The sequence below is a fragment of the Dermacentor albipictus genome, chromosome 7, assembly GCF_038994185.2.
Source record: "Dermacentor albipictus isolate Rhodes 1998 colony chromosome 7, USDA_Dalb.pri_finalv2, whole genome shotgun sequence".
Lineage (NCBI taxonomy): Eukaryota > Metazoa > Arthropoda > Arachnida > Ixodida > Ixodidae > Dermacentor > Dermacentor albipictus.
The window spans coordinates 20,089,465-20,103,265 of record NC_091827.1 but is presented as its reverse complement, the minus strand read 5'-3'; the positions used below and the strand labels follow the sequence as shown (position 1 = coordinate 20,103,265).

The following is a 13,801-nucleotide window of genomic DNA, read 5'->3' as shown; positions in this document are numbered from 1 at the left end:
ATTTTGATATTCCTGGAATTACAAAAAAGTCCAATCATCCATCGCCGGCTCTGAAGCAACTTACACTCCTATTACTGCACCAGACGTATCATGACCGCATACACATATATACCGATGGTTCAACCTCACCTACCAGCTCAACTGCCGCATTCGTCGTTCCAGCCAAGAACGTTACAGTTAAATTCAAACTGTCGCACACGACTACATCTACATCGGCAGAACTTGCAGCTCTCCATGCCGCTATGATGTACATCACCGAAGAGCCAACAGAGAAGTGGGTCGTATTTTGTGATTCCAAGGCAGCCCTTCATAGCATCAAGTCCGCGTTACGTCACAGAACTTACGAGCAAATGACATCTGAAATCAGGGAACTGCACCACCATGCTCTGGAAAGAGGACACCACATTGTATTTCAGTGGATTCCTGCTCACTGTGGCATCGTCGGCAACAACCTAGCTGACAAGGCTGCCCGGTGTGCCCACGAAGATACAAAGACGCGTCCAACACCTTTGGCGAGGTCGGACGCTGCCAGAGAACTTCGCCTACTTGCGCGCAAGAAGTCCCAAGATCTCTGGACATCAAGTGGCTTCAATTGCAGATTACGTCAACTGGACCCCACGCTACGGCTACAACTGCCACCTAGCCTTTCCCGCGGCGAAGCAACCTTGTTGTGTCGCTTGTGGTTGGGAGTGGCGTTCACGAACGCATACTCCTACCGTATGGGAATGGCCGAGAGCCCGATGTGCGACTCCTGTGGGTGCGAGGAGTCCATCGAGCACGTATTGTGTACCTGCCCTCGCTACGATGTCCACCGCCTCCCTCTGCGGGCAACTTTACACAGACTAGACTCGAGACCATTCACCGAGTCAAAGATACTCGGACCGTGGCCACAACCGTCACTGGCTCGAAAAGCGATTCGTGCACTAGTGCGGTACTTAAAGTGCACGGGCTTAAGAGACCGCTTATAGTGTCATTGTGTAAGGTGTCCCTCCCACATGTACTCAGTGCTGACTCTCTCCCTTTCTTCCTCTTTCTATTCCCCTTTCCCCCACCCCCAGTGTAGGGTAGCAAACCGGATGCTGTTCTGGTTGACCTCCCTGCCTTCCCTACCCTTGCTTTCTCTCTCTCTCTCTCTTGTTAAATTTATTATACGCGCAAAATATACGGTTGGCCATAGAAAGGGCGAATATAGAAATAATCAAAACTGAACTTGAGCGACTAAAGGATAAAAAAAAAACATAAACGAAAAGAACAAAAACAACGTGCGTGCTCTGTTCTCGCCCTTTAGCTCGCGTTGAAGCCACAGGCAGCACGAAGGTCAATTTGCTCGCTGCTGCGGGTTCCATCTTGAAAGCGATAGTCTTAACGTGACGGGCGGACGGGTTTCCTCGTTGGATAAGCATAGAAATGCTTACGCATTGAAAAAAGACACAAAGAAAATATAGCGCTGGAACAAATCATCACCCAATTGAGGTACACCCTGTATGAGATACACAACCACAGCGCGCTGCAGACGTTAAATGCGAACGTCCAATCACAGCGTGTAGGCCGTCACTGTGTGTAACAGTGACGGCCTACAGTGACGAGAGAGACAGGGACTCTACACTGTGTGACGTAGGGTGGGACGAGAAGAAAGGGGTTAACCGAGGGGCCCGATTTTTATTAGTCATATCATGAGAAGCCAACAAACACTGACAACAAGGACAACATAGGGGAAATTACTTGTGCTTAATAAATGGAACGAAGAAGCGATAAATAAATGGAAATTAAAGTGGATGAAAGAACAACTTGCCGCAGGTGGGAACCGAACCCACAACCTTCGCATTTCGCGTGCGATGCTCTACAATTGAGCTACCGTGGCGCTGTTTCCCCATCCACTTTCTTGGGTATTTATGTGTACTAGTAAACTCTGGGAGTGTTAGCGGTTGTGGGTTCGGTTCCCACCTTCGGCAAGTTGTTTATTCGTCCACTTTAATTTCCATTTATTTATCGTTTCTTCATTCCATTTATTAAGCACAAGTAATTTCGCCTATGTTGTCCTTGGTGTCAGTGTTTGTTGGCTTTTCGTGGTAGGATGGGACGGTGACACTAACACTAGGAGCAGTGACGAGAGAGTCAGAACACAAAGCAAGCCCCGCTATATAGAAGAAATGTAACGCATCCCTACTTGCTGCTGGGCTGTATATTTGGTTTAGAGAGAGAGAGAGAGTAGAATTCAGGAAGGCAGGGATGTTAACCAGTCAATAGTCAATTTGGTTTAGGCCTGTTACGCCGCGATAGGATGCGAAACGGCGCGACGCAAAGCCAGCAGACGAAACGGCATCTTGACTGAGAAACGGAACACTTTACAGAGAGATGAGCCAGAAGGGCCAGGAACGTCTCAAATGTCGTAGGTTTCAGTTACGGCGCAGCTCTCTTCCGCCTCGCTCACCTGGAACGGAGAGGCCGGACCCCTGGCGAACGCCGCCCGAAGTCCACCACCCGCGACGCCGTAGGGCTGGTGCGAGGGCAGGCTGAACGCGTGTTCCAACGTTCGGGGCACCGGTGGCAGCACGACGGTCGGCGCCTGGTGAACCCGCTGCAGGTCCTTGGCCGGAATGTGGAGGAACTCCTTCCTGACGCTGATGCCGCGCTGCGGGCCCCGGTTACGGACGAGTCCGGCGAAGAAAGAGATGATGCGGCTGAAGAGGGCGATCTTGAGGCCGACCGCCCCGATGCCCAGCGCCAGCGGGCCGAACGGCATGCCGATCAGCGCGGCCGGAATCAGCAGCGAGCCCAGGGCGCCGCCGCTGAAGACGCCGAAGGTTCCGTCCGCCGGCGCAGGCAGCGTCGTCAGCGACGTCAGCAGCAGCAGGGCCAGGAGTAGGTGGGAGGGAAGCATGGTGGTGCTGGAACGGCTGGCCGCCGTACACACCTGCGCGCGCGGGAGAAAGGGAATCGTACATCTTTTCGCACGAAACCCGGTCGCAGGCCGTACTGAGTCCGCAGTTCGGCGATGAGTGGGTAAGTAATAGAGAGTTTTAGATTAGGGGGCGGCTTCCATTCTACGTGCCAAAGCTGTGATGTGTTGTGAGGTACGCCGTAGCGGGGGACTCTCCGGATTAATGTTGAACACATGGTTCTTTTCTATGCGAAGCATACTAGCCGCACAACCACGCTCTTCCTTGCTGCGCCGCGCGCGGCCGCGTAGCTACCATATGACGTCATAACAGCTGCAAAAGCGGAGGCTCAACTCGTGCGCTCGCTTTCGGCCGCGTAGCTACATAGCCGGGTCTCAGCTCGTGCGCTCGCCTGCATGAGTTGTTTCTTCGTCTAGCCGAACCAAATATAGCCAAGCAACAGCAGTTCACCAGGCTAAACAGTGGTTCAGCAACTAAAATAAAGGCTAGCATGCTTCGCATCCTGGGCTTAACCTTAGCTAAGCCACAGCCATTTTTTTTCCCTTAGCTACACCAGCGTTTTTTTTTCGTTATTTTTGTTTGCACTCTAGTCTCCGTCAGAATGGAGCCGCCGCGGCAGGGATAGAACTCGCGAACTCGGCAGCGCTACGCCACGACCAGTGAGAAACCGCGCGCCGGGTACTACGGCGATTTAAATGTGCAGAGAAATGCGCGCTGTCACCAGCGTGGCAAAAAATGAAATGTCGCCGGGTGCAATACACACTACGTCAGCCTTGTAATGCACATCAAGAAAATTTCGAAAGGAAGAACGACAATAGTATGTTACGCGAGTTACGCCTAATTATACTATACATCAATTATTTAAGCTATCTCCAATACATCAATAGCGCTCTTATAAGGGCTAAGTTCTAAACTTTCTTTAAATAAGATAACTTCTGAAGTTTTACGTGCCAAAACTATATGTGCAATGACTATGAGGCACGTCATATTGGAGGGAGGGGGACTCCATCGAATGCGGCCGCCGCGGCAGATTAAATGCCGCTCCCTGGGGCTTTATTCCCTCACATCACAATTTTCAAGTACGAATTCAGCGTATTATATACGATAAATTAGGCCCATTGCAGGCTTAAAGAACAAGAATAGAAAACTGAGCGCTTTGAATTACGTGCGATGCAGCAGCGCAACGACCGGACACAGACAGGACTAGAAGGGATGACGCAAGCGCCCGTCTTTCAACCGAAGGTTTTTTATCGCGGAGCGATACGCATTCGTCTCGCGTCTGTGTAAATTTCCGGTTGAAAAACCCAGCGTTCGCGTCGCACCATTTACATTTCTCTCTGTGTTCCGACATTTGCGCTGCTACGTCGTAAAATCATCGTAAGATGTTACAAAATTTTCTTACCGCACGCCGTCGGTATGGGTTGCGAAGAGGGATGCCTTCGCGGGGTCGCGCTTTACGCTGAGCGATGGTCAGACGATGAGTGGCGGTTCGAGCGGTAGAAAGTGTTGGCGCTGCCCTCTGCGACGCCAATCGGCGATTGAACAGCGAGAAGGCGGAGAGAGAGAGTTGGGGAAGAGGAAAGGCGGGCAAGTATGTGCTGTGCCCGCGAGGACACCCCAACCGCACAAGAGAAGGTGCGGGAATGCGGCGGTCAGTACGCGTAATCGGGAAAACGGGAGAGGGGCTGGGGGGGGGGGCGTGAAGCGGGGGGCCCCTTTTCGTTTACCGGCGACCATGGAAAATAGGGAATTAGCGACGTTTTTCAGGACTTCGGCGAAGTTCGCTTCCCCTCGAGAAAGGCCAATGGTGGATTGTTACCCGGCGCGCAGAAAACTTGAACATCAATGACGCCTGATTCGTCCTCCACCTTTCCTCCCCTATCTCTCTCTCTCTCTCTCTCTCTCTCTCTCTCTAGACACTCTGTTTTTTTCGCAGAGGGGCACCGCGGGTTTGGTAGCAGTGCTTTGTTTGATCAACTTCGCGTGACGCACTGACTTCTCGCCGCTCGTATTTGAGCACCTATTATTAGGAACATTCCTGGAACCCACCCTTCTCGTCTTACAAGGTGCGAACCATTTCTTGGAAGAACTTTCTAAACTTCTAAACCTGGATGGTGCCTTTCTCGTTACTATAGATAGACGTGGCTTCGCAGTACATAAACGTCCTACATGATGACGGAATCACGGCTATTATCACAGAATCTTACAGAAAGAAACATGCGCGCCGACTTCGCTAGCCTTATCGTAATAGAGACCCGTAGAAAACTTGTTCTAGAACGAAGCAGCTTTGAGCTTGAAAGACAACACAGAATGTTACGAGAGAGAGGAATATAGGAAGGCAGGGATGTTAACCAGTCAAGGGTTTGGTTGGCTACCCTACGCTGGTGGACGGGATAACAGATGTCGGCGTGGTGCTTGAGGGTGCTCGGATAAGCGCCGCGGAGGAAAATGTCTGTTAAAAGTCATGAATCATTAAACCGTGTTAAAGTGGTTAACAAATAACAAATAATTTTGAATTAACGTACGAACTCGTTTATTGCCTTGATGGGTGGTCATCGCGACGAAAGGTACGCGCACTCATTTATTGTCTTGATCGGTGGTCATTATTTCCCTCGCAACTGCAACCACATTCTTTGACAATGTCAGATCGATGCACGTACGCCGCTGGGTGGTCGGTTGGGCCGGATCGACGTGCCATCGCATGGGATATGCCTGCAACACGGAACGCGTAAACCGCTCCCTTTTCGGTACCGACACGTCCACATTGAAATCACCAACAGCAAGGGTATAGTGTCATCGCAGCTAATTCACGCAAAGTGAGTAGCCATGAACCTTACGGGACAATGAATCACTGCATTTTTTGCTTGCTTACGGGGTCATGAGCCATTGCTTCGGGGGTATGAGCCGTTGCTCACGGGGCTATGTGCATCGATGATGACAGTTTTCGACATGCTCTTTTGTATGTTGTACGTGTGATTAGAAAGAATTCAAGCACTGTTCGCTTCAATTTGCTGAGTGCTTGTAGCCTCTGCCTTACGGGGCTATGAGCCATTGCATATTTTGCTTGCTTACGGGAGCATTAATGGTTACGGGGGTATGAGCCATTGATGATGACAGTTTTTGTTCACGGAGAACAAAAATGTACGGTAACCTTGCCATATACAGCTTCGCTGTAAAAAAAAAAAAAAGCCCTTTATATGCAAAACTGCGTTAATGCAATGACAGCGAATTAATGCAGCGCTGACGCTGCCCTACATTGCGAACGGTAATTGTGACATTCGGAGAATTCAGTAGCTGTGACATTCGAACACTAAAGGCCCGACAAATCCATGATAAGACGTATAAATGCTACCAATGAACATATAACGTACGTTAACAATCAAAAGGCATGAATAAAGGGAAAATCAGACATCCACCCAGTTCGTAGCAATTGCTACAAAGGAAACCCATAGGGGTTCCTCGAAAAAAAAGGCCTCATAGTTGAAGAAAAATTCGTCCTGGTCCAGGACGAATTTGATTTTCCCTTTATTCTTACTTCTCTCTACCTTGCGGGTTTCCGCAGACCTACTACGTCAATCAAAAGGCATGATAACACAATGAACAGCACCTCATCTCTCGCATGGCCTGTCTGCGTGCACTGCTTTTGTCACTTTCTTTTTCCTTTGTTAAATAAAGCCTGACGATAAAATGAAGACGGTATCGCCAGACCAGTCTCTGTTTTTGATGACTTCTTGTTTACTTTGTCAATCATGCCTGACAGGAGAATTCGTCCCATTCCCGTTGAGAAGCTCTATTTGTCTCAATACAGCATATAGAGTTGTTGAATGAATCAACGGGCATCTCACCGCAGACTGCAAAAGGTGCACCCACACTCTCAAATTTGATAGTTGTACTTTTCTCGCTTGCAACTGCAACAATGGATAGTGCTTGTTATCGAGGCGAAGATGATACGCGAAGAAAAAAAAATTATCAGTGTAACCTCCGTAAAGCCGACAGAAAATAAACTTCGCTTTTTTTTTTAAGATCCCAAATGAGGGCAGTGTCCATGTTCAAATGTCGCATTTATGACGACACGGGTTTCAAGTAAACCAGTTGAAAGTATGCGCTATGTGTGTTTTATCCTTCGTTTATACACGCTTGCCAATTCATGCACATGGGAGCGACAAGGATGGCTGTTGCCATTACAGCGAGAAAAATTCCGAACTTTGGGCTACCAAACAACAAAGCCCCCGACTTCTGGCCAGCTGTCGTGCTCGACAGGAAAATAATAGAAACGAGATCTCCCCGGTCTTACTCTTTAAAAATAGCACCGAAGTCTTACCTCCGAATTAAAAAAAAAAATCAGAGGCATTTCTAATTGAGGAAAAATACCCGTAGTCATAAGCTCGTGGCACTTGCTGAGTCATCGTTGTATTCTCAGCCTAATGTTCAGGTAATGCAGATACATAAGTTCAGAATATATATTTCATTCCCTAGCAGCTGTGATAAAAAAGAAAGGAACGCTGTGATGGTGGCCTGAGCTGCAGTTACGAAAAGCAGAAAATAAACACTGAATGAGTGAGTTTCAATACATGTACCAGCACAACAACTTCAGCAGCAGAAAAAAAAAACATTGTGGCCGCTTTCCTTGTAAATGATATATGAATATTGCCCAAACTTATATAATATGTGAAAAGAGGAACGCGCACTATTCAAATGTGTTTGAACTTCCCAAAACGTAGGTCGTGTCACTCGAGAAAAAAAACCCACCCCACCCCACCTTGCCCGACCCCGACCAAAAGGCACCGCGAGGAATTCTGTTAGGCCTCTAACTTAGCCATTCAAGCGGGACGCTCAACAGCGCACACACAGCCGAAACCACAACAAGCCAGGTGCCACCAGCTAGAAAACCCTACCACCGACAACAAGCACACCGTTCGACTGTTTATGCCTGCATTGCCGCTCCGTGTCGAAGCGGTGTCGGCTGCAGTGCGACAAAGAAACATGCATTTGCACTGCTAATCTTACTCAACTACTTTTTCTTTTCTTATTTTTCTCAAGAACCACCGGTATTTCTTTCGCAGTGCAACGTCCGAACCCAACGGCCGAGCTGGTCAGACGTCGTTCCGAAAATTCACTTTGTGTGCCGCCGAGCGAAGGATTGCTGAGAGGATCACTGGAGCGCGATCGACAATGTGGAAAGCAGGAAAGGGAACACGACACTCAAGGCCGTGTTGTACCTTTCTTTGACGTATACCTGCGCCGGGACGGTAATAAAGAAACAGGTGACCTCAAAGGCTGACGCCGCCGACGCTGGGACGAGGCGCCCTCGATGGACTTCCAAGAACTCTCGACGCACTGCTCCTTACGGAGGCTTTCACGAAATACACGTCATAGCTTGTGCGCGTGCGAGCGAGAGAGAAGGCGATGAGCTGAAAAACATAACGTACGCATGAACAGAATCATCGCCCCTGGATGACACTGACGTATGCTGCCTGAAACCCACTCTCCCTCCCCCTCCCCCCCTTTATTATATATGTAGTATGTACTCTACTACTGCTGACTTCCGGAGGCTGTGAGGCCAGTCAAGCAGCTCTGCTTTATTCTCATTGCCCTCAATTCTGCAAGAGAGAGAGAGCTGGAATAAACTGATTGATGCATGGATGAATTGATGAATAGATGAACCGATTGATTGATTGAAGGTAGGCGAGCTGTCAGGTGAAGGAACGTGAGTAATATTACTATCATATATGTTGTTATAATGGTTGTGGCCATGGCCCTGAACCCAGTGGGCATCACTGGTGAAAGACATGAGAGGTCTGTGAGTTCACTGAACCGGGTGGACACAAGACCATTCAGAATCGAAGATCCTTGGACCATGCCCGTGCAAACTGCTGGCGCAGAAAGCCACATTCCCGTGTGCACACAACGAATGCTCTCTCTTTCTCCCCACCCCTTTATCTCACCAGGGAACATTTCTTCACCCTTTCTTCAGTACACAATATCAAACCGGACGGGCGTGTTGGTTAGCCTCCTTGCCTTTCCTTGCTCCTCCCTCTTTAGATAAGTAAAACCTTGTTATAACGAAGTTGAAGCGGGAGGCACAATGACTGTTATATCCCATATTGCGTGTACTACAATACCAATATCTATGAGGATTTCGAGGGGAATTTCGCTTAGTTCATTATGAATCCATAATTTCGTTATATCTAGTTTTGTTATAACGAGGTTTGACTTGATCACATTGTCAATTTTTTTTTTCTATGCGTTACGGCTGCTCCCCAACGGTGAGAGAGTCAAATAGATTTGAACGACGTCAGTCTTGGTCAAGGTGCGAACAGCTATGATCGCCTGGTATGTGGCCTCTAGCTCGAGTAATAAACTATCTGAGCGGTTTCTGCTGAACCTCGTTGTGAGGGGCTCGAATAACGACCCAGTTTGTCTGGCTGACGAAGGCAAATTTGTCCTCCATTTCTCTCAACAGCTGTGTCTGTTCCGATCACACAGCGTCCCATAGAGGCTCTAACGCAAGAGATGGCTATTTACTCAGTCGGTGGCTGTCGGCCCACTTGTATGGAAAGTACTGTTGTTTTAACTATTACGGTGTGTTGAAACTCAAAGAAATACGAAACAATGTTAAATAACCCAAGGACAGGAAAGAGCGTCTCAACACACCGTAATAAGTATGAACAAAGTATAGCCCAAAAACAAGAGTGATATATGTTTCAACTGTCTTGTTTGCTCCGGGGGGGGGGGTTGTTGAATGAAATGCGCAAGTTCACGAAAACAGCGCTCACGGTTCACACTGAAGCACACGTGCTCTATCGCAACATTAGTAGGTCCGTTCGAGCAGGGCACGTACTCGTCCAACTTTGTTCGGAGAAGAAAACGAACAACGTCGATTCAGATACCTTTTTTCCCTACATTCCCTATAGACCTCCGCGAATCGATATCACCTTTTTTTCTCCCTAACTACTGTTGCTGCAGCACTGCTTCACCTCTTTTACTGCTTTGCGAATAGTAAATATTATCCCATGCACTGGGCTATCCGTGATCCCAAAACATTAAAGAGAAAAAATACTTCGGCCATATTTTCAGATTACCCTTCTGCGATGCCAAAAAACAAAAAAGAGAGGCACATTTATTGTGGCAAGAGTCTATAAATAAACCAGGGAAAGAACTCAAAAACGAAGGACGAGTGACAGCGATGCCTTGAGACCGTACGCCCCAGCTGGTTGTGACGTCATAAACACATCGAAGGCGTGTGCTGGGACGACTCGGACCTCGTTACTCAGTAAAGAACACTCCGTAAATCAGTATCAGTAAAGAACAACCACTTTATAAGTATTCTTAAAAGAGCAAGCTTCACCGACTGAAATAGGAGAATGTGTTTCGACGTCAACAAAAGCCCTTGTAGCGGGTTTTTGATCAGGAACCTCGGTATCGCGAATATTGGGATAAAGTTCGATTTGATTTGGTTTGGTATCCGTGACGGCGTGGAATTCCAAGAAATGAAACTTAGACTTTCACGGTTTCTTCAATGATAAGCCTATTTGCAGAAATTAACGAAACATAAAGTTATGAAAGAATGATTTATATGAGTGTAAATTAGTTTATTATTTCTCGGTAGATTTGCTTAAATCATGCCAGATGGCTTAGACATTACTGAAGAAATACACGAAACCGCGGTGGGGCCACGTCGCACTACCTCTGAACGGCCGGAACAAAAAAAATTTGAAAATGCGTTTCGCATATTTCGGCCGATACGTCTAGGCAGTGGCGTAGCTAGGTCGTCTGGCACTCGGGGCCCTTAGCTCTTCTGTCACCCCCCCCCCCCCCGCATGTAGTCGAGGAAGGCGAGGATATCGACAATTTTCGGGTGTCTTCAGACGTATATGACACCCCTCCCCCCCCCCCCCCCTACTGGCCCCGTGCACCCGGGGCCCACGGCCCCCTGGCCCCCCCTGTTGCTACGCCACTGCGTCTAGGAAACATGGGAAGCCTGAAATGGAAGGTTGCGTTTTAAGATCGGTCTGCATGTGCGCGCATGTTGAATTCCTGTACACGGCTCCTTTTGCAGTGACTCACGCAAAGTCACCACTGCCTGACTGACTTGTGATGAAAAATGACTGATGAAAAAAATGTGCCGTCGCATGACGACACGTCTTCAGCGGTCTCACTTATACATCATCCTTCGTAACCTAGCTGCGCAGTCACGTTTAGCACGAATTAAAAGATCGGCTTTGCTACTGGTAAGTCTCTGCATGTTGCGTTGTCAGTTTGCCTGAGAGGACGAGATTCGTTCTCATTACACAAGTACTCTGTGAAAGTAAATAACTGACGCCTCGTTTTCTTTCTTTTTTGTTGTAGTTGTTTTTGTCGTTCAGGTTCTATTCACTGTGAATTATTGTTTCTTGTCATCAAATGAGTTTTTAGTCGCCACAGGAAAGTACTTTAGAATATGTAATTTGTTTCCAGTGGCGTAGCTAGGTCGTCTGGCACCCGGGGCCCATAGGTCTTCTGTCACACCCCTCCCCGGGTGTAGCCGGCAAAAAGAGAGGTGTCTTCAGACGTATATGACCCCCCCCCCCCCTCACTGGCCCCTTGCACCCGAAGCCCACGGCCCCCCGGCCCCCCCTGTTGCTACGCCACTGTTTGTTTCACGTGTATTTATTGTCTTTGTGTTCGCTTGCCTAAGTTGCCTGCTTCAACTATTTGCCTGTGTTTTGCTTGTCTTATGTTGATTCACAAATTCTGACAATGCAGTAGGGCTGTAAAACAAACAAACAAACGAAAAGTTGACGTCGCTGTAGCAAAATATTTCAACTGAATATGCTTCGTTAGTACTGATTATTACTCACGGCTTAATCACAATCTTAGCCTTGGCTTAGCCAAGAAATGGCTGAAAAGAGACTTTTAATAAAGCGCGTGCTTAACTTCCAGACCAAAAGAAAAAAGAAGACATACTACAACAAAAATCAAAAGATGCATCGTTACGTGGTGGCGCTAGCCAACGGAACTAGCCAGGCTAGCTTAATAGGAACGAGAGCACCAGTGAGAGGCCGCCAAATTCCAAAGGACACGAGACGACAGAGGCCAACACAAACAACACGCACGTAAAGCACGCATGCGACTGCTGCTTCCATCTATTTTCAATCATAGAAACTACTTGGAGCAGCACCCTCAAAGCCTCCGAGATGGTGCCGGCACCAATATCTCAGAGGCAGCAAGAAAAGTGATAAGTAAATAAAAAGTGCCACAGGATGGCGCCACCAACATTGTTTCACGTTTGACGATCTTTATGCGACTCAGGCACGTACTCAGGATTTTTTTTCGGGGGGGGGCCCACCACCTCCATCATCATCATCATCATCCTGTTTTATGTCCACTGCAGGATGAAGGCCTCTCCCTGCAATGCGATCTCCAATTACCCCTGTCCTGCGCCAACCGATTCCAGCTAGCGCCCGCGAATTTCCTAATTTCATCGCTCCGTCCAGTCTTTTGTCGTCCTCGATTGCCTTTTTCTTCTCTTGGTAACCATTCTGTAATCCTAATGGTCCAACGGTTATCTAACCGGCGCGTTACATGGCCTGCCCAGCTACATTTTTTTCTCTTGATGTCAATTAGAATATCGTCTATACCCGTTCGCTCTCTGATCCAAACCGCTCTTTCTCTCTCTTAACGTTATGCCTAGCAATCTTCGTTCGATCGCTCTTTGCGTGATCCTTAACTTGCTCTCAAGTCTCTGCCCCATATGTCAGCACTGGCAAAATGCACTGATTGCACACCTTACTTTTCAATAATAATGGTAAGCTTCCAGTCAGGAGCTGGCAATGTCTGCCGTATGCGATCCAACCTATTTTTATTCTTCTGTGAATTTCCTTCTCATGATCAGCGTTGCCTGTGATTAATTGACCTAGGTAAACGTGCTCCTTCACAGTCTCTAGTGGCTGACTTGCGATCCTGATCTCTTGTTCCTTTGTTGTTGTTGTTGTTGTAGCCTGTGGCACGTGTGGCTCCTACCCACGATGGGGGATCGGCCAAGAAATGGGCGGATTATTCCAAAATAATATAGAGCATAAATTTCCTAATATCTATGCGAATAGCATTGAATAGGGTTGAATTACCGGCTAAAATAAAATCAGGAAGGTGCTGTTGAATGAGGAATAATTAATTTAAAAGTAATAAAAGATAGAATTTAGCAGGGCATTCGTTTAGATTCTGTAAGGAATGTTTGGACAGCGAAGCATGCATCCCTGTGGCTGAATCCCAAAGTGGACGCCCCGAACGAAAGAATTGCAGGTTCCGTCAAGTCCAGGCCAAATCTTCGAAAAGGTATCTCCAACAATCTTTTTCTTTACGCAGCAAAGCGGCGGCAAGATAGAAGAAAGTGCTGTATCGTCTCCTCCTCCTCACAAAAAGAACAAAGGGGAGAGGGAACCAAACCCGACCTGTATAAATAGAAATTTATGGAGGGAATGCGGCAGCGTAATTTGGTGAGGCAGACCTCAAGCATCTTTGTGTAACAAGATTCGCTATGCCAGGGAAATGCCAGGTGCTTATACTCTGGAGAAGCTGTCAAATGTGGCTTGCTGGGTTTCTGTGGGTTTCAAATGTGGTTTCTGTCAAATAGGAGTTTCTGTATCCTGTTCATTACTGTTTCTAAGTGAGGTATCGTGACTCCTCTTGGTACTGTATACAGGTCAGCTTAGAATCTTTCCGCTGCTTTTACTATATCTTCGAGATTGCTGATGATATTCCCCTTTTTATCTTTTAGTGCATACATCATGGTTTGTCCTATGCCAGGTTTCGTTTTTACTGATTTCAGGCTTCGTTCATTTTTTTTACGGCTTCTTCAGTGTTTCTCATGGTATAGTTTCGAATATCAGTTATTTTCGCCTTGTTGATCAGTTTTGACAGTT

General features: G+C 47.7%; 1 protein-coding gene across 5 annotated transcripts in view; it reads right to left on the bottom strand.

Moving 5' to 3' along the window:
* LOC135896343 (uncharacterized protein C6orf132-like) overlaps window positions 1-13,801 on the bottom strand; it is a 141,063-nt gene that overhangs the window by 13,429 nt on the left and 113,833 nt on the right. For all 5 annotated transcript variants that reach the window (XM_070521729.1, XM_070521730.1, XM_070521732.1 and 2 more), the window contains exon 3: window positions 2,432-2,914. In XM_070521729.1, coding sequence (XP_070377830.1) covers window positions 2,432-2,914 — 483 coding nt within the window. The remainder of the gene's footprint in view (window positions 1-2,431; window positions 2,915-13,801) is intronic.